General features: G+C 32.8%; 3 protein-coding genes across 5 annotated transcripts; all 3 read left to right on the top strand.

Annotated features, from left to right (window-relative positions):
* The first annotated feature begins 6,404 nt into the window (after positions 1 to 6,404).
* Positions 6,405 to 9,340, top strand: LOC112789332 (prohibitin-1, mitochondrial). Of its 3 annotated transcripts, none has more exons than XM_025831178.3 (6): positions 6,405 to 6,478; positions 6,701 to 6,879; positions 7,488 to 7,604; positions 7,899 to 8,069; positions 8,269 to 8,481; positions 8,698 to 9,340. In XM_025831178.3, the coding sequence occupies exons 2-6, from the start codon at positions 6,712 to 6,714 to the stop codon at positions 8,890 to 8,892; spliced, it is 864 nt and encodes a 287-aa protein (XP_025686963.1). In that variant the 5' UTR covers positions 6,405 to 6,478; positions 6,701 to 6,711; the 3' UTR covers positions 8,893 to 9,340. The 3 variants fall into 3 exon arrangements, with proteins under 3 accessions (XP_025686963.1, XP_025686962.1, XP_072088432.1); XM_025831177.3 differs by having other exon boundaries at positions 6,422 to 6,478; positions 6,706 to 6,879; XM_072232331.1 differs by lacking the exon at positions 6,405 to 6,478 and adding an exon at positions 6,486 to 6,582 and having other exon boundaries at positions 6,706 to 6,879.
* Positions 9,341 to 9,456: 116 nt separating this feature from the next.
* Positions 9,457 to 11,534, top strand: LOC112789333 (uncharacterized). Its single transcript, XM_025831179.3, has 5 exons — positions 9,457 to 10,080; positions 10,170 to 10,324; positions 10,688 to 10,780; positions 10,940 to 11,052; positions 11,216 to 11,534. Exons 1-5 carry the CDS (start codon positions 9,823 to 9,825, stop codon positions 11,344 to 11,346), a joined length of 750 nt encoding a protein of 249 aa, XP_025686964.1. The 5' UTR covers positions 9,457 to 9,822; the 3' UTR covers positions 11,347 to 11,534.
* Positions 11,535 to 15,115: 3,581 nt separating this feature from the next.
* LOC112789331 (protein RGF1 INDUCIBLE TRANSCRIPTION FACTOR 1) lies at positions 15,116 to 17,987 on the top strand. Its single transcript, XM_025831176.3, has 4 exons — positions 15,116 to 15,532; positions 15,752 to 15,979; positions 16,491 to 16,706; positions 17,194 to 17,987. Exons 1-4 carry the CDS (start codon positions 15,530 to 15,532, stop codon positions 17,431 to 17,433), a joined length of 687 nt encoding a protein of 228 aa, XP_025686961.1. The 5' UTR covers positions 15,116 to 15,529; the 3' UTR covers positions 17,434 to 17,987.
* The last annotated feature ends 2,847 nt before the right edge of the window (positions 17,988 to 20,834 follow it).

Genomic DNA, 20,834 nt, shown 5'->3' with positions numbered 1-20,834 from the left:
ATATATATATATATATATATATATATATATATATATATATATATATATCTGGTTAAATAATTTTAATATGAATTTTTGAGGTGGGTTTTACTTGAAAATAGAAGCTTTTGGTGTATATACAGGTGGGTAGATGTTGCAGACATGTAGGCACAACACGCAAGTAATGTGTTGAGTCAGCACGCAACCAATAAGTTAGACACGTGGCAGAATCACATACAACACGCAGATAACATGTTGCCACGTGGCTCACATCCATTCAACACGTAGGTAACGTATTGCACACGTGACAGAATCTGGTTGGAGAGTGTTTCAACACGCACGTAACGTGTTGTACAGGTGGCAGACGCTGGTTGGATGGCATTGCAACACGTAGCCTGCGAGGTGAGTCTTATGTCTATAAAAACCAAAGTTCGTAGCCATTTTACTTCATTGTGAGATAAGTGTTTTCCTCCAAGAACGATGGAAGGCACTACAAATATAGTGATTTGCTACAACGGTGAGGTCTACGAAATACGTATGAGGGTATGAGGGGGGACTGTTCATATCCGTACTGGCGAACCACTCGATTCGCAAGAAGCCATTCGACACACTCGAATGACACCAAGGGCCCCACCTTAGACATCAAGGTGTGCATGTACTTCGGCAGGAATGATGATGCCGACATATGTCTTCCATACAAACTGCAAAATAATTCAAGGGACATTAGATTATTAATAATACCGTTAATTATAACAAAAAACCTCAAAACTTATACTCACCTCTTCCATAATGTCGATTGCGTGCATAATGTTCGCCTGAGTTCTAGCCATCCATTTTCGGGTCCATGGTTGATGACTCCATCTGCAATATAGAACATTATTCACCTAGTTTGAATTACATCTTGCCTATAAATAACATACAAGCCAAATTCCTATAAAATAATGACGCATACCTGTGTGCCACCGGTATCTCAGCCGGCGCAAGTTGGTGTCGGGGGATGGGCGCTCGCCACGGCATATGCTCTCACGCCCAAGCAAACAACAAGTCTAGTGGCCCATCCATCTCTTTACAATCGTACCATGATGCACGACACATTGACATGTAAAGGTGCGCAGTACAAGCTGAACCCCAACTGTAATTGCCGATCTGATCAAAATTCTGGAGTAGTGGTAGATACTTCGCGTGTAAATATGCTGTCGACTTATCCACGAAGAGGGTGGTACCCAGCAGATAGAAGATGTGACACCTAACATAGCGCATAACAGATTTTCATGTGTCTCTAATATGGCGAACCTACGAAAGAAACTGCTTGCTTGGGGTTCATTGCCGAATATCGCGAGACTCTGGGTGACCAAGAAGTCGTGACTGCTATCGGTCCAATCAGTCACAACCTCTCCGTCGATCGGTAGGCCAAATAAGTGTAACACGTCTTCCAGTGTCACTGTAACCTTACCACTGGCATTACAAACGTATGTGTCTCCGGTCGCCACCTTTCCACAAAAGCAGCTTGCGTCGCGGAATGCCTTCTGATCACTCTAACTCTCGGGAGTTGGTAGAATTCAGTGGTTCGTAAGGCTTGGTCAACCGATGGATGCCACATTTTTGGTTGGTCAAGTTTACGGGACAGAATATTCCTATCAGCCTGGTAAAATTTAACCACAAAAAAAATTAATTTAATAAATAACAAAAATAATAAGTTAATAATTTTTTTAACAAAAAATAAAATTAATAACAATTAAATAAATTCAAATTTTTTTATTATTCACATTTATAACATCATTTTCTTAATTAAAACAGAAAATGAATAACAATAATATTAGAACACAAAACAACATATAATTATATATTATTGATTGCTTAGTCAGTTTCATTAATTTATTTTACTAAACAACTGGAGTGTACGTAACGAAAGAAATAATAATAAGGACTAGATTCAAATTAATAAATTAGAGAAATTAATAAATTAAGTTTTGTATACATTCAATTATCTTGTATTCAATGTTAAAGATATATAATAAATTTGTTATCAGTTTAAATTTGTTATTTTGTTTAGCTAAGATTTGAATTTGAGATTTAATATTTTATTATTCAATGAGTTATATATTCTAACGAAAAATATGATAAGACTATATCATAATTATACAAAGGGTTAAGTACGATTTTGGTCCCTAAGGTAGAGGCTGAGAATTTATTTCGTCTTTCACCTTTTTTTTATTACAAAATGTTCCCAAAGGCTTAACTTAATTTTAAAATTGTCTTTTTTATCAAAATTTTAATTGTTATTACCAAATTACCTCTAATTTAAAAAAAAAAAAACCAGGTTAAAGGCTGGGGAATAGGGGAAGGGTTAATCACGCTAGGGTAGGTGGGTTTTTAATGGAAGAAGAGGGGGAAGGGAAGGTGGGAAAGGGATGGGAAAGGGAATCCGCCGCCGCTACTCCTAACCGCCACCGCCGCTCGTCGCTGCCGCCGCTGCTCTTCATCGTTCGGTCACTGGATCTCGCTGCTGCTCCTCGATGTCAACGCCAACAGATCCGGGAGGGTGGAGGTCGTGCGCCGCTTGCCGTTTCTGCTTTTCCTCCTCGCTCGGTCGCCGGTCGCCACTGCTTTCGATTAGATTTGCTATCTTCTTGGTCCACTTGGCAACCGTTCCTATCGCTGGAACTGTGATTAATCCAGCTAGGAGCCTTGGTGCTGCCATCATCTTCAACAGAGAGCATACATGGAATGATCAAATATGTCTTCTTTGTTTCTGACTTTTTTTCTCACTCATTTCTTTCTAAATTTTATATCTCCTTTTCTTCATTGTAGTTGATTTTTTGGGTTGGGCCTTTCATTGGAGCTGCTCTTGCTGCCGTGTACCACCAGATAGTCATTCGATTTTGATTTTGTTTATGCTTCTATTACATTGATTTTATTATTGTTACTGCTGGTATTATTGTTGTTCTTTTGTTTCTGGTTGTTGTTGCTTCATTGTTGTTGATGCTTCTGCTTTGTTTCTGGTTGAATTTGGAGAAGAATGGGAAAGAAAAATGGATTCTAGTTATTTTGGGGAAAAGAGGAAGGGGAGGGGGAAGGGGAAGGGTATTTTAGTCTGAATGACGATTTTAAAACTAAGTTAAACTTTTAGGACCTTTTTGTAGCGAAAAAAGGTCAGAGACGAAATAAATTTTCAGCCTTTACCTTATGGACCAAAATTGTACTTAATCCATCATACAAACTATTAAACTAATATTAACCAAGTAAATACTAATAAATTAATAAAAAATAATAAACTTACATAATTAGGATGTCCCAGATAATTGATAACATGATCTTCAAAAGGCGTATAATCACGTACTATTATAAATATATTAATCTTACTCTTAACTTTAAAACTAATTCAAAACATTCCTAAACCCCAAACTCCACCACTCCACTCTTAGAGAAGACAATGAAAACAACCATAGCCCCACCGCTCTTTTAAACACCCGGCTACCAACCCTCAACCCTCACCATTAATGACTGCTGTTCCCAGTGCGGGGCCTACCACTTGCGAAGAGACACATGGCAACACACTGTTAACACGCAGCCTACGTGCTGCCTAGGATGGAGACACGTGGCGCATTGATCTCAACACGCAGCTTGCATGTTGCACGGATGAAAGACACGTGGCAAGACGAGGATAACACGCAGCCTGCATGCTGTTTGGATGTTGACACGTGGTATTCGCATCTTTGGGGCCACTGATCAATGCACATTGGCTTGATGAGCTGAGAATGTATGGTGATAATGAAGGGAAACGAAGATGATATGCAGCCCAAACCCACTTTTCCTTCGTTTTTATATACCAAGGTTGCCTCTTGGATAGAGACAGCATGCAACGCGTTACCTGCATGTTGGATTCCTTTTCTAACACATCCACAACTTTGTAAAACATTCCAAATACCCATATTTAAATAAAACACCATTCTTTTGTCCATATCTAAAATAATTTCTATATATATCTATATATTTATTCTTATTATGATATTATTTTTATCCCATAATAAATTATAAATAAATTTTTTAAAATTTATCTTTAAAAATATTTTTATTTAGTTAAACTTAACATGCAGCAGTATTTATCTTGTTAAATCTGATTTAGTATTAAAATTAGAAATAAATGAATCAACTCAATGAAAAAATTAATAAGTAGTGATAAGGTATTTTTTTTAAACTAACCAATTAATTAATTACCAAACTAAAAACTAATTTTTTAAATACACATAAAATTATCAATATCTTTTTTTGTCTTTAAAAATTATTTGATATAAGAAAGAACATTATTTATTTATCTATCTATTAATTAATGTTATATATTTTAACTTTGAAACAGTATTGTTTGTATCGTTATTTTTGTTTAAAAAATTATTCTTTTCATAAATATTATAATAAATAAATGAACTTTTTAATTGAGTGAGAGATAATCCATATAGTTAAATCTTTTGGTACTTAAATATAATTCAAATTTTAAATTATAAATACTAGTGTATTAATAAATTAATGTGTCTATTAATTAACTCTTATTTATTAACATGTAAAAATAATAAAAATGCAGTTAATTGAGAACATGGAACAATAAATTATTTATAATTTAACTAAGATTTTGAGTTCAGATTTTAGAATATAACAGAAAAAATATTTTTTAAAAATTATTTATAATAAAAATTTTAAAACAAAGTTGTATACTTATTTTATTTTATTTTTTATAAATCTATTTTTTTATTACATAATATAAATATAAATATTTAATAAAATTTATTTTAACATATTTTTGTTCCCATTATTTAATTTTTTTAGGTCCGTCACTGTATATAGAGCAGGCAATACTAATCCTATCTGTGGTATCCAATCTGATTTTATCCATTTAAGTAGAGTTGATAATATGATGAATTACAATAGTTGGCTTGATTGCGGAATGAATGCGGATTTAAGTCTAACCCAATACGAACAACCTACACCCATGACATATTATAGTATGTAATTAAAATTTATTATACATATACGATGAAGTTAATAAAAATCGAACCCACATTCTCTCATTTTTGTAATTTAATTTTAAGATGAATTTTATTATGATTTTGTTATTTTTAATTTTAATATGAACTTAATTTTATATTTTTTTGTTTTATTAGTATGTTTATGAGCTATGAAATGAATAAATAATATGTTTAATTAAAAAAATATAATTTGTTGTGGGTTAGGTCGGGCGTAATCGGACATAGAATGTGTGTAAGATTAATGTTAATAGATTTTCAACGTACGGTAGAATAAGATTGAATTTTAAAAAAATTATAAACTTATAGATAAAATTAGAATAGAGTATAAATTTTACGCTACCTATTCTCAATTCTAATTTCATGAAAAATTGATAATACAGTTCTTTATGTAAGGATTTCAAAAATCAAAGTAACTTTTAATAATAATAATAATAATAATAATAATAATAATAATAATGGTTAAAAGAAAATTATCAAAATAATGACTTATTTGTTTTGACTGATATTGTTAACAATAAAAATAGAAAAAATTCAACTTACATTTATTCATCAGTTGATTTTGTTGACCTTTGGCATAGCTGGTTTTGACATGCTAATCTACTTTATATTTTTTAATTAAAAAATGCGTTTAATTAATAAATTGAATGATTCTAATTTAAATAAAAACATAATATTTGTGTCAAAATAAAAATAACTAAAACACCTTTTAAACAGGTGACTAAATAAAGTAAATTGTTAAAACTTGTGTACAGTGAATTGAGTGATATGTTTAACTTAGCTTTTAAATATCCTCCTCCTATTATTTTTGTTGAATAATTATTTTAGATATCTAAAGTTGTACGTGTTGAGAATCAAGGATGAGACATGTGAAATATTTATATTATTAAATATAAAATTTGAATCTTGCTAAAAATGTATTTTAAAGATATATTTTAAAAATATTTGCCAAAAATTATTAAATACATAAAAAATTAACAAATTATTATCAAACTCTTAATTAGCTAAATCCATATAATTAAAGTAGATAACTAACTTGATAAGAAAATTGACTAAGCTTCATAATAACATAGATTAATTATCATATTTGGATTAATTATCATATTTGGCAGTAAATACTCCAATTCCTAACAATTTTTCTTCAAACAAATTAGTTTTCTAACAAAAAGAATTTCATAAATTGTTCTGTAATCTTTTAGAATATTAAGAAAATTAATTCCTAATAAAATGAAAGAATAATTTAGTCTCTTTTTTAAAAATGTTTGACAATTTAATTTCTCAACTATATTAATTTTTAGAAAAATAAAAAAGGCAATTTATAATATATTTTTTTTGGTCGCTCCATCTCTTTCTTGAGGGAAAAGGAAAAAAAATCCAAAAAACTATCGGGTACCCGACCCGGACAAGATAAGACCCCCATAAACCCTAAAACCCTACAAACTGAAACTGCACACCTTCCCCTAACTACTCATTACGACAAGGTATGTGTTTTTCTCTCAATTTTCTTTCCGATTCCTTTCTCTCATGTCATTTGATCCAACTCATTTTCGTAATTTCGTTTTGCTTTTATGCCCGTTACATACTTGTGCGTTTTCTGCATCTGATTCTGCTTCTTTTTTTTTTTTGTTATTATAGGACCCTTTTTGATTGATGTAGTTCTGTTTATTGATTAATTTCTTAGCTAATTGGTGTTTGTGTGTTAGGGTAGATCAATATGAATAACATGAAGGTTCCAAATGTTCCTGGTGGAGGGCTTTCTGCTCTGCTCAAAGTTAGTATCTTTGGTGGTCTTGCTGTGTATGGAGCTGCAAACAGCTTGTACAATGTTGAGGGAGGGCACCGAGCTATCGTCTTCAATCGCATTGTTGGTGTCAAAGATAAGGTTTGTTTCATCTACAATCACTGTTCAATTGAAATGTTTGTGATGTGTTTTGCAACTTGCAGCACTTGTTCCATTCTGAAAGGGTATTCTGTGGAAGTATTTTGTTATGAATTTCTGGCTTGATGTAAAGTTTTTGTTTTGGGAACATTGGGAATGAACTTGAAGCTGTTTCGCTCGTCTTTCATGTTTTATGTATGATCTCTAGAGTCATATAGGTCCAAGGAAAGATTACAACCTGGGTTTGATCTAGCAACATAGTATTTTACTATTTGTCGATAATTCATTGTTGAGCTGGGATAACAAGTCGATTCAGTTCATGATAAGTATAAATATTTGGCTCGGCTAGTCCTTAAATGCTTGCTTCCGTGTGAAGCACGGAATTGTTGGAACCCTGTCTCTCTTTATTGTATGCTTCTGTTCAGTTTTCATGCCACATTCAACCTTCTAGGGTTGAAGGTGAAAAGCCTTATGGTAGACTAACAGTCTTCTTGTGAAGCATGAGTCAAAAACAGTGTCAATGTGCTTCTATATATCTGAATCAGTGTATTTCAAAGTCCTGCATATGGTAAACTGGTTGTTATGTATCAACAAACTATGCTTGTCTGTAGGTCTATCCTGAAGGAACACATTTTATGATTCCTTGGTTCGAGAGGCCTGTGATCTATGATGTCCGTGCACGACCTCATTTAGTGGAGAGTACATCCGGAAGCCGTGATCTCCAAATGGTAAGTCTTTTCCTTTGCCCTCCTTATTTGGTGTTTCATGAACATGATCCTGCAGTGTGCTTGAATATAGATGTGGCTGTAATTAACCCTGTTTCCCCCTTTTCACATGGTACACTTTGCTCAGATTCCTTTTTTTGAACTAATTAAGTTCTTACTTCTTTAGTTTATGCCTTAATGGAGGGTTCTTTTATTTTCCCCTCCAAGGCCTCCATATATTTTTGTGTAGCATACTCCACAATTATTTGCACTTTGTGTTCCTTGTTTCATGCATATTTATCTTCCTTTTTTTGCCAGGTGAGAATTGGACTTAGGGTCCTTACCCGTCCTCTACCAAGTCATTTACCAACAATTTACCGAACCCTGGGTGAGAATTATAACGAGAGGGTCTTGCCTTCTATTATACATGAAACTCTGAAAGCTGTGGTTGCACAGTACAATGCCAGTCAGCTCATTACTCAGAGAGAGGTGAGTATTTGCACACATTCTCTTCTCTTTTCTGCTTTATATCTAATGCACTGATTGTTAGTTATATGATCTTCACTTCTCAGTTGCAATTTGTATTCTCGGGAATTAAGTAAAGTAAATTTACTTTTGATTTAATACCAAAGTGATAGTACTATCTGATTAGTGGGACTGATTATTAATAAAACATACTATTTTACAGAATGTCAGTAGAGAAATAAGGAAGATCTTGACTGAAAGGGCCTCCCATTTCAATATTGCATTGGATGATGTGTCAATCACAAGCTTGACATTTGGTAAGGAATTTACAGCCGCAATTGAAGCCAAGCAGGTTGCTGCTCAAGAAGCTGAGAGGGCTAAGTTTGTGGTAGAAAAAGCTGAACAGGACAAAAGAAGTGCTGTTATTAGAGCACAGGTAAAATAGTTGGCGCAATCTTATCTTGGGACTGTTCTTACTTAGTATAATAGTTGGCTTCCATGCTTTAGTATTTCTGAATTGCCAGTTATTATACGGCTATACCAAACCATACGAAGTCTGAATATCATGAAAATTAAACAACTGAGAAGTAGTTCTTTTCAACTTGATTCTTTTGTACTTTTTAAAGGCTTATTTTTTTTTTCCTTTAAACAGGGAGAAGCCAAGAGTGCACAATTGATTGGTCAAGCTATTGCCAATAATCCTGCATTTATCACCTTGAGGAAAATTGAAGCTGCAAGGGAAATCGCTCATACAATTTCAAACTCTGCTAACAAGGTTTACTTGAATTCAGATGACCTCTTGCTGAATCTTCAAGAGATGAATTTGGAGCCAGCGGGGAAGAGATAGTTGTGGGAGGTTGAGTTCACTTTTTCTCGTCTATCCTTTTTTCTGTGCGGCTTCACTAAACCAAGTTGTTAGGGGAAAAATTGTGATCATAAAGTGTACCATGTGAAACAAAGGATGTTCTCTCAGGTTTTCAGTACCTGTATTCTTGAACTGTCACTATCTTTTGTTGGATGTCAAGGAATTACTTTTTGTTTATTGTGGGATAATGATTATGCTGTTACTTGGTAATTGGCACGGTCCTGTGTTTGACATTTTCCTTTTTCGCCAGAGTGTTTGGCTTAATATTTAGATGCTTATTGAGGCTAAAACTACAAGTACCAATAATTGGTTTCATCTACACCATTGAGATAGTAATAGTTAGTTGCCTAATCCTCAATTGTGGTAATATAGAGAATGGTGCAAAGTATTCTGTAATAAGTAATCTAGCTTCGGCATTCATTTCTCTTAATTTTGCATGCTTATTTGACATTCTTTTTTTGGAGGTATTTCTGTCAAATCAAATCCTGCTATTAAGGTAATTCCGAATTTTGTTTTTCTTAAAATATTTTATATTCGAGTTAACTACGAAGGGAATTTGTAAGTCAAACACTTATGCTGGGTTAAATTCAGTTCCAGTCAAATTTAGTTAGAGCGTGCTACTTTAAAAGTTAATAGAAGACAAAATAGAGTAATATCAAAACTGTTTATTTAAAATCAGAAATTTGCTTCATAAATACAGTGAATAATTATCTCAAAGAAAATTGAGTGCAAGACTGCAAGGAGTTCATTCTTTGTTAACTATATCATCTTCGTGTGAAATTAAATAATTGGGCGAGTTTCACCAAATTTGTTAGGAACAGTAATGCACAAGAAAATAATAGGAAATTTGATTAGAGTCCAATCAATGGTTTAACAAAAGCAAACGGTAGATGAATGAATGGATAAAGGAGAATGAGCAGTGAGATGGTTGAGATGTTCTTCTGGAGCGAAAGCAGCAGTAACCTTAATCCGATTCAATTTCTGCAAAACCAATCCAATAATAATACTAATAATAATAATCTGGTGCTCCTTTCTGGCCCTCCTTCAAGTGGGAAAACCTCTTTGATTTTCCAGTTTGCATTCAACGTCGCATTACACTCTTCCAATTCAAATGTCATCTTCATTTGCAACCGCCACAGGTTCGATTCCAAACCCCCTTTTCTCTCTCAGGTAAACTACTCACAACTAACAACTACCAAAACTCTCTAATTTGAAACCCAAATCCACCTCCTTCATGCATTCTTCTTCTTGAATTTCAGGGCATTGATCCATCTTCTGATGTCTTCCACCGAATTCAAATGAAGTATGTGAATGATGATCAGGACATCAGGAACTTCTTTGCTGCCTTCCACCTGTTTGATACTTTGCCTGCTGCTCTTGTTATCGACGATTTCGGACATTTCTTTGACAACAAGTAAAGTTCCCTCTCTCTCTTTCATGTTTCCCATGCACAATGCCCTATGGATTTAATTTCTATGTATTATGACCTTAAAAACATGTTTTATGCATACATCCAATCATGTATTACCGCGATAACGAAAGTGTTCAACACGAAGATGTTAATAGCCAAAAACTATTAGATAACTTAATAGTTGATATGTTTGACTAAACTACTAACATAATACTTGTCAATATCTTACCTATCCATTATCTTAAGAGTCACACGAACGCAAACATCTGAATTGACAATGTCTATTTGGTGTACTGCGTAACAATTTTAGTAACTGATATAGTTTATATTTTCCATTATTTTGGTTTGGTTTTAAATTATGTGAAGGAGTTGCCAACAGCGTTATTCTAATTCTCGAGGAAGAGAATTAGCAATGGTCAAGACTCTAGCCTTATGCCACAATGCAATCACTTATGCAAAGTAAGTATAGTTATTTGTATATGCTGCCATCACTATAATGTTGTTGGAAACAGCAGGGAATGTTACAACTGAATAGAATAAGGTTGTTTTTTCATTTTGACAATTGAACAAGGAGTAACAAGATATGGATGAATGATGAGCTTCTTTCTTTTCTGGCAGTCAAAAAGGTTCTTGCAAGCTTGTCCTATCTGATATTCTTACACACCATGGTGATTCCCCAAGGTTTCAATTCATCTACAACAAATGGATACACACCACTTTTACCATTAAAGGTTGTTGGTTATCCATTACTCCCTTATCTACATTTAGATTCCATATCATTGATTTTTTTTTTTAAATGTCATCTTTCTTTTCATGTGTGTTTATCAGCTGATACACGAGTGTACTAACTAGTTGTCATTGGTATTTTTAATTATTTGTTATTTGGTGTTGCAGAAGGGGATGTATGTGGATCATTTATTCTGAAAGAGAAGAATAGCAACACAGGTAAGAATAAAGCTGCAAAATATTCCATAGCTCTTCAGTATCTGGCCTTAGATGAAATTGTAGAAGATCAAATAGAATAGCACATAGGTTACGTTATTTGTATTCATTTTTGTTTAAAAATTATTAAATGGATTGTAGGATCATATGAGATGGGTCTTATACCCATTCAACAGTTAAAAAAAATGTTAACTATGTGTACGAGATAAAATGAGTATATTTTTCCAAGTAACAAATTTACCTGTTCAACAGTTACAAGTGATTGATGAGCTATGCTGTGTCAATACAGTTATGTCTATAATTCGTTACTCTGAACTTGGATATCCTGCATGTTCAATGAAACCCTGTGAGTGTGAATCTCTGTTTTCAAATATTGGTACCTTCTTTTTTTGTTTGGGAGGGGGGGGGGGGGGGGGGTGTTAAAAGGTCACCTCTGCTTCTAAATTATGAATTAAAATGCTATTATTGTGTTTCTGAAATGTCACACTTGGTAAAAGAAACAATAGTAGGTGTTTAAGCAGTACTTATCAGTTATCAGATATTCAGATTAGCAATTTTGATTAATTCTTCAATTTGATCAACAGAATTTCTACGAAAATCTTAGGATTTGCTAAGAGTGTGCTACACTCTTAGCAGTACTTATCAGTTATCAGATATTCAGATTAGCAATTTTGATTAATTCTTCAATTTGATCAACAGAATTTCTACGAAAATCTTAGGATTTGCTAAGAGTGTGCTACACTGCCCAGATTTTAGTTACTAGAGAGTTTTCAGACACAATTGGCAAGTGACAACGTTAGGTCAACCTGTTTTAATGTCTCCGTTGGATTTCTTATTTCTCAAACTCAGGGCCATGCTAAGAATGAACTAATTAATATGGGTTTTGCAGCTCAATAATTTTTGGGCACTTATTAAGATTTCTAAAGTGAAAATTAAAATAATAAAAACTAACTTGGGTTGGTCGAGTAAATAGTTTGCTTGTTTGGTTAAGTAAATGTCAGGAGTTTGAATCCTGCTTTGTACATATAATAATTTATTGGATAACGACAAACCCTTAAAGATATTAGTGTAATGAAAATATTTAGTTTGAAACATCATGTGATTAGACTAGATGCTTTAAATCTAATCTTAGGGTTCCACACTAAGTAAGTACATTTAGTTTGAACAAGCTAGGGTGAACTATAGGGCAGGTAAAGTGATTAGCATTTAGCAGCATCTATAAAGAAAGATTAGCTTCTTGTAGAACCCTGCATAGATAGGTATTCCCCTAGTGCTAGTGTTTTTATTTACTTTTAAAAAATTATGTGGTTGAAATTTGAAGGTGGTGACACTAGAGTAGAACTGGTGGCAAGTGGCAATTACTAATAATATATGTTGGGCCATTGGAATCATATTTATGTTCATAGCTCCGTCATGTCTATGATTTTGATGATCAGCATTCAGCAGCAGTGGCACCACTGCATTCAATACCCTAATATTTTGGTTTGTGTAAGTGTCAATTTCAATTCAATGAGTGTAATTTTGGTATCCATCTTTCTTGGGAATTAATCAGCTACTGTTTGACAATTGTATGAGCCGTTCTTAGGAAGGAAATTGAATAATGTCTATAAGCTAATCATATTTCTACCTCTCCCATTTCTAATGAAACATATAGCTTATTACTAGCTACTTTCAAGTTTTGACAAAATCCATTATTGGCGGTTGGTTTATACCAATAATTTAAACATTTAAGTAACAAGATTTTGGGCAACACAATGTATCTTATTTATTTATTGGTATTATGTAGTTGTATCATATTTTTAAGAATAAAAATGTTATCTTCGCATAAAAATCAATTACTAAATCAATTATTATATATTTATATATATTTAAATATATTAATTTATATATTTTTTAACTAAATAATTAACTGTTAAAATAATTAAATCTTCCATTGTAATATAATTAAACCTGTAATAGATAAATAATCAAACTTATTTATCATAGTATAATTTTTTTTATAAAATATCAAATATGTATTATATATATAATAACTGATTAGTTGTTAATTTTTAGTGTATTTGTAATATGATTGTTGTAAGAATGTATTTTGGTATATTATTAGTCTATCAAAAATTCTAGATTAAATTATTCTATTAATTTTTATAGTTTTTTTAAATTTGTAATTAAGTTTATATATTTTTAAAAAGTTTAATTAGATTTTTATACTAATTTTGAATTTTTAGTTATATCTTTTTTAATAGTAAATGTTATAATTCATCTTACACTATTATTAAACATGTTTCAAAATATTTAAACGTTTTCGGAACAGCAATAATATGATTATAAATTTAAAATTAATATAAATACTTAATTAAAAATTTTAAAGTATAAAAATTCAATTACAAAATTATTAAAATAATAGGAAGTAATTTAACCTAAAATCTAAGGATGCACAAATATTATGACATGGACAATATAGTAACATAATTGTTTTCAATGAAGCTTTTGTGTGACTGAATCACTTGTGAAAGCATATAAATTTGCTTGGAATTGGAAGAAGCAATGGAAGAATCTAACAGATGGCAAACAACATTTTTCTCATATTCCATCAAATAGGTGGCTCATCTTGTCCTCTACATGTCACAATCTCAACCTCCTAAGTGTCAATCAAGAAAAAAAAAACGGACATTGTTGCCAAACTCAACCTACCCTAGTAAGTAGTAACCCAAAATTTTTCCTTCTAACTAGTCATCTAGTTTAGTTTACTTAACAAACGTTTGCAGAAGATGACAACATGCGAATTTTAATTTGCTGTCTTTTTCGAGGTTCTTCTACTTTATCAGAGGATAAATTAAAACTAATCTTCATATACACTATTCAGAAGATTATTTTTTTAAAAAAACAAAAGATTGATCATTATTACATTATATGATCAAGCTTTTAATGACCAAATTCAAATTTACTTAATATTTTAGTTAAGTTTTATTAGCATTTAATAATTTTTTAGAATAGATAAATAGATCATTTAATAAAGTTTAATTGTATGTATTATCAAATGAAATACATTTCATTACCATAAGAAAAAGTTTAGAAACGTTCAATTATATATTCCGAATTCTTCAAAATCTTATATACTCCATACTATTGTAAGATTAAATAATAGAATGAGGCTATTTTAACATTCAAACTTGAAAGTATGTCAAAACTGATTTCATTAGTAATTTTTTTGGTGTCTTTTCATTTAGTAATATGATTATTAAGAGTTTAGCAATTGAGTTTAAATTAGATGCATTCCATTCATTTAAACGCATTCATAACCATAATACATTGAAAAGAATTTACCCAAAATTCTAAAATTGTATTTTAAAAAGATCAAAACTCAAGTACAGTTATTTTTATATAAAATTATTAAAATTATTAATGAAAAATTATTAAATAATTTAATATATTTTATTAAATTATTATTTAATAATTTTCAATTATTACTTTCACATTAAGATAAGGAAGTTTTTAACCCAAAAAATATGCATTGAAGTTAATTCACTGAATCTAACCTAAGTTCAAATACAGATGCATATTTGTATTAATTACTTTCTAATGAAATATGGTTGAAAGACACTTAATGACAACAAATTAAATAAATCAAACTTCAATATCAATCAAATGTATGTGTACACAATTCATACACAACTCAACAAATACAAAAATAACCTCATAAAACTAGTTTTATCCATAAAAAAATGTTTATCACTAAAAGTGCAAACAGTCATCACAAAAAATTAGCAGATATAAACAAAATTGCAAACGAATATAAGTGATTTATATGAACAAAAAAATTATAAATAAAAACAGAAAGGTCACACACACCCCACATCAGTTCCTTGTAAAAAACGCATCCTTTTGTGTGTGTCTGTTTTTGGTTTGGGTTCGGAGTGAGGCTCGGTTGTGGACTTTTAGAAGATCAAAGATAATATAAGTAATTTGACCTTTTTACCCTTTTACCCTTGTTCTACCCTCCATCACCCGCCACTACAAAAGTGTAGCCCCCACTTCCCAAGTTCCAACCTTTTCCTCTTCTTCTTTCTCTCTCTCTACCATAGTTTGAGAAAGTTCTCTTTTTTTTTTTTTTTTTCTCTTTGGGTGTGTTTTTCTGCCACCAAATTAAAAGTCCAAAGTGTTATATAGCACTTAGTTCCTATATGATAGAGCAGGATCAATAGCTCACAATAAACACAAAGAAGAAATTTTGCAAAAAGAAAAAGAAACAACTAGAATCTCATCATCATGGTTAGTACTCTATTTGCAGTACAATAGAATTTACATATATAGTACTATCAACAATCAATGCAAAAGTATACAATTTAAAAATGGGTTTTTTCTTTAAAAATAAAATAAAATAAAAATTCAACCTTTTATGTTGAAATTTTGGGTTTTGATGAATCTATTGAATTATTCACTAACTTTGCATTTTTTTTTTTTTGTAAATGGGTATAATATGGAATTTAGGGAGGTGGATTCAATGAAGAATATGGAGGAATAACAATGGAAGAAGAAGAAGAGAAGAATAAGTGGCCACCATGGCTGAAACCACTTCTGAAAACAAGCTTCTTTGTTCAATGCAAAGTCCATCAAGATTCTCATAAGAGTGAATGCAACATGTATTGTTTGGATTGTGTTAATGGTGCTCTTTGTTCTGCATGTCTGGCTTCACACAAAGATCATAGAACAATTCAGGTAATTAGAAAATTTTGGTCAAACCCCAAAATAGTTGGTCAATGAATCTATCATGACTCAATCTGATTCAATTCTCAAAATATTTAAAGTATTTTGGTGTTTGTTAATCTGATTTAGTTTCTTGTTCTTGCATTGTTATAAGATCCAGTTCCCTTTTGATATGCACAAAAACAAATAAAATAAAATAAATCTGTCTTGGTTTCATCGTTACCCGCACGTGCCATTTAATGCTGAGTATGTTGCAAACTCCACAAAAGTCAGAGTTTTAGTTGCAAAATTTTGCACTTTAGTTTTTGATTTTTTTTTTCATAATTCCCAATTGAATAATTGTTTATATTGCTCAATTTTGTTGTCCACTGGTTCAGCTTTGTATAGATAATAGCTTGATTTATTTTTATTTTATTTTTTTGATATTATTTTCTTTGAGCTAGAATAAATAAATAATGTGGATAATATCCTCTGATGTAGATTTTTTTTTTTCAATTTGTTTTTTCATATTTAATTTTGAAAGATAAGGAGGTCTTCATACCATGATGTGATAAGAGTGTCTGAGATTCAGAAATTTCTGGACATAACAGGGGTCCAAACCTACATTATTAACAGTGCCAAGATTGTGTTCTTGAATGAGAGGCCTCAACCCAGGCCTGGAAAAGGTGTAACCAACACCTGCCAGGTTTGTGAGCGCAGCCTCCTTGATTCCTTCAATTTCTGCTCACTTGGTTGTAAGGTACAATAATATTTTCTATCCGATCCGATCTTATCCGTATTTTATTCGTAATATTTGTCATTTTAATGTTTGATATATTCGATGTATATTCATAACTTAACATGTATTTAGATGTAATATGTGTTTTGAAGTTTTAATACATTCCTTAATTCAATGAATCCGAATGTAAATTCAAGATACATCGAGTTAAGGATATATCAAATTTTGAAAATGGTCGATATTACAAAATAAAGTGAACAGTTTTTTTTAGTTTGTGAACACTGTTGATTTGTTTTTAGTTTCAAACATTTTTGTTATTCTAATTTAGTGAAAAAAAAATTCACGAACCAAACCAGTGTTAATATTTTGTTGTAACATAGTTGGTGAGCATGATTTCCTAAATTTTTGGAAATGTTGCATGTAAAGTCACACAAGAATACGAAGATGATGAGCATTGGTGGACAAAATAATAAATAACCTCTTCAAGTTTTCAATTTTTTTTATTTAGATTGTTGGAACCTCCAAGAAATTCAGGAAGAAGAGAATGTTGGGGGAGACAGATGGTTCTTCAGATGGAGAAGGGTCAATGAATGGCATTGGCAATGGAAGTGCTAGGAACAAAATAATCCAAAGTTTTACGCCTTCGACGCCACCGCCGACGGCGGTCAACTACAGAACTTCTTCCAAGAGAAGGAAAGGAGTTCCACATAGATCTCCAATGGGGGGAGGACTTATAATAGAATACTAAAAATATTACACTATATTATTATTATTATACTTGGCATGTTTGGTTTTTCTTTTAGGAAGCTCTCAAATCATGATTTTGTTCGAAACCATGTTTGGGAGCTTAAAAAATGAAAAACCAAACATTCTTTATAGTGAAAAGAAAAGATATAGCATGTGCTGTCCTAAGAAAATATGCTTTGAATTTTTACATAGTTTTACAATGCCTGAGCCTTGATCCATGAGGCCGGTGATGGGAACTATTATTTATCTTTTGTATAGAACAAGAAATAGGATGGAAAAAAGGAAAATTACCCCAAGAAAAAGGAAAAAAGGGAAGGAAAAAAAAGAGAGGGAAAATTATGTGTGTTAGAAAGGAAATAATGATATATAGTATATAGTGTAGAGTAGGGAGTATTTTCATGTTGATATATAAGAATGGGATTATTGATGCATATATGTTTTACTAATGTATTATATGGTTAATGTAAATAGTGGCTTGTAGAAAGGAATTTGTATAGCATCAAAATTAGACAAATAATAAAAGGGTTATGGTGACGATGATGATATTCCTTAGCTTATTGGGTTTTGTCTTTTTTATCCAAAAAGTTGAAAGTATATTTGTTTGTGTGGTGTTCTGGTGGATGAATGAGTGGTTAAACTTTTAATTTTGATAATCAATTAGCTTTTGATATTTTTATCTTTTTTTTTTCTGCTTTTGAAGCTTCATGACCTTCTCATGAAGTTAATGGAATAAATCAAGTGTGATGCATATAAAGTGCAATGGTGTGTTTGCTTCTTTTCCAAATCGAAGATTGAATTATGAACACAATGTACTTTTAGATTAATTAAAAAAATAATAATAAATTATTAGTTCCATAAAAATATTTTCATGTGATTTTTGAAAAAAAAAGGAAAGATCAAAGATGGTTCTTTTTATAAAAGAAAATATCACACAAAAAAATTATGTACAAAATATTCTCTACAGGTTTAATAAAAAATTTTATTTTTTATTGATTTATCCTTAAATTTTTTTTACTTTAGAGTTTATGATTAAGACTTTATAATTTGAAGAAAATGTTAGCATTAATTAAGCTTATCCTATTGTTTAAGTTTCCTTTCTTTTTTTTTTCCTTTTAACTTCTAGGTTAGGCTTCCATTTTCCTGCTTGCCATGGGTCAAATGTATTAGGTTTGGATTAAAAATCTTTTAAGGCGGTTCAGTTAGATACGTACATTATTTTTTTTTTTTTTAATTAATGTGACCTTTTTTTATATATTTATGTGATCTTAATTATTGAAGAAGTTTCAGAGAGAATGAGCGAAGGAGAGAGCGGGAGAGAGCGTTTGAGGGTGAAACACGGTAAAGAAGATGGCCATGCCATCGAAAGATATAAGGGGGAGAGTGTGGGAGGGTTTGCATCAGGTGTAAAGGAGGGATCAAGTAAGGGCGACCTTAGTCCTAGGGTAACTTCCAAGATTTCGTTCCGTGACAAGGTTATTGGTTCTACGGTAGCCACAGGGATAAACCGGGCTGAAGCTCTAGATGAGGATTCCATGGCAGTGGTCACTGGAAAACAAGGAGATCCTATGCCTCCAAGAGTTTGCTTCTCCGAAGAGGCTAGGAACATCCTTTCTGAACCATACAAGGAAGCAATTGTGATTAAGGTTCTTGGAAAAAACCTTAGTTACACGGCAATGTTTCACAAACTGAAAGGGGTATGGAGGATCACCGGTGGATATGAAATCTTGGATGTGGGTTTTGGGTACTTCCTCGTTAAATTTGATCGCATGGACGATCGAGAGAAGGTTTTACTAGGGGGCCATGGATGATCTTCGGTCACTATATTGCGGTCAAGCCATGGACACCGGATTTTAAACCTTGTGAGGATACCTTCGGGGAGACTATGGTTTGGATTCGAATCTCTGGTTTGAGCATATGGTACTATCATGATAAAGCCATGATGAGAATTGCTTCTGCTGTGGGGAGACCAGTCAAGGTGGATCTGGCTACTAAGTTGGCAGAGAGGGGAAAATTTGCTCGGGCTTGCGTGCAAATTAATCTTGGTTTGCCGGTGGTCCGGAGTGTGATTGTCGATGAGTTTGAATATAAGGTAGAGTATGAATGCTTACACCTTATTTGTGACAAGTGCAATTGTTTCGGACATCCAGCAACTGACTGCAGAATGACCTCAATAGAGTCAGAAAGGATGGATCGAAAGGAAACATCAGTGACCGAGACGGCGGCCCGAGTGGTGCAGCCACAGGAAGCCTCAAAAGAGAAAATTTTTGAATTTGGATGCAATCCCAAAGAGTCAGTGATAGTTGCAGAAATTGGGGAGGAATTAGATGATACGTTGCATAGGAAGGAAGTGGGGTCCCAGCATTTGGAAAATGAGGCTGGCTGGACCAAAGTCAGCGGTAAAAGGAGAGGAAAATTGAGCCAATCAAATAAAGTCCAACAAACCTCTAAGGACAAAGTGCCGGTGCGCTCAAATCAGAAATTTGACCAGAACCGTGACTTTGGGCTACGTATGAGAGGAGTTGAATCAGGGGTGAAGACCGGGTTGGTTAGCGGATCTAAGGCACGCATGGCATCTTCCAAACAGCAAGGGGTGAAGGGCAAAGCTATCTCCGTTGCGGTGCCGACTTTCACTGCCATTATCAAAAACGGACACAAGAGGTTGCGCCCTTCTTCTTTGCAGAATTCGCCGTCGACTCCGGACTGCCTTGGCGACACCAGCAAGCAGCAAATCGGTGAATTGGAAGGGTTGTTAGTGGAGGGACACAGACAAACTGGGCAACAACTGGACAAGGACAAGCAAGTCTCAGGGGGATATAATGGTGGATCTTCATCATCTCGTTAGGGACTTCAGCTGAGGTTGGTCATTTTACAATACAAATTGTTTTATGGATTATTTAGATTTAAGCTTTCTATTTTGGAATATTAGAGGTGCCTCTAATAAATTGGCCCGGGTTCATAGTAAGGAGTTAGTGAATAAATTTCACCCTACTTTTTTCATTCTGTTTGAAACCCATATTGCTTTCGAGAGGATGAAATCTTTTTGGAATAATCTAGGTTACCAGGGTGTTGGTATTGTTGAGGCTAATGGTCATAGTGGGGGTATCTGGGTTTTATGTTCAAATTCAAATATTTCTGTGAGAGTATTGGATGTAGTTGATCAATGTATCAGTTTTGAAATCACTATGGGCAATACATCTAGTTACTGCAGTGCGGTGTATGCTAATCCGCATATACATCGGCGTAAAGAACTGTGGGGTGACTTGACAAGGATTGCTAATATGATCCACGGACCTTGGATTGTGTTAGGGGACTTTAATGATGTTCTGTGGCAGAGTGAAGTTAGAGGGGGGCAGTTTAGACTTGCCAGAGCAGAACAATTTGCGGAAATATTAGAGGATTGTG

The sequence above is a fragment of the Arachis hypogaea genome, chromosome 3 (assembly GCF_003086295.3).
Source record: "Arachis hypogaea cultivar Tifrunner chromosome 3, arahy.Tifrunner.gnm2.J5K5, whole genome shotgun sequence".
NCBI classification, from domain to species: Eukaryota; Viridiplantae; Streptophyta; class Magnoliopsida; order Fabales; family Fabaceae; genus Arachis; species Arachis hypogaea.
The sequence above is the reverse complement of the archived record's forward strand: the minus strand, read 5'-3'. Positions and strand labels throughout refer to the sequence as shown.

Bases quoted from the DNA above. Each gene is read 5' to 3' on its own strand.
- LOC112789333 (XM_025831179.3), top strand. From the start codon at position 9,823: ATGAGCAGTGAGATGGTTGAGATGTTCTTCTGGAGCGAAAGCAGCAGT. The intron at 10,781-10,939 runs GTAAGTATAGTT...CTTTTCTGGCAG, and splicing joins AATGCAATCACTTATGCAAA to TCAAAAAGGTTCTTGCAAGC. The intron at 11,053-11,215 runs GTTGTTGGTTAT...TTGGTGTTGCAG, and splicing joins CACCACTTTTACCATTAAAG to AAGGGGATGTATGTGGATCA.
- LOC112789331 (XM_025831176.3), top strand. The intron at 15,980-16,490 runs GTAATTAGAAAA...TAATTTTGAAAG, and splicing joins AAGATCATAGAACAATTCAG to ATAAGGAGGTCTTCATACCA. The intron at 16,707-17,193 runs GTACAATAATAT...TTTTTTATTTAG, and splicing joins TCTGCTCACTTGGTTGTAAG to ATTGTTGGAACCTCCAAGAA.
- LOC112789332 (XM_025831178.3), top strand. From the start codon at position 6,712: ATGAATAACATGAAGGTTCCAAATGTTCCTGGTGGAGGGCTTTCTGCT. The intron at 6,880-7,487 runs GTTTGTTTCATC...GCTTGTCTGTAG, and splicing joins TTGTTGGTGTCAAAGATAAG to GTCTATCCTGAAGGAACACA. The intron at 7,605-7,898 runs GTAAGTCTTTTC...TTTTTTTGCCAG, and splicing joins GAAGCCGTGATCTCCAAATG to GTGAGAATTGGACTTAGGGT.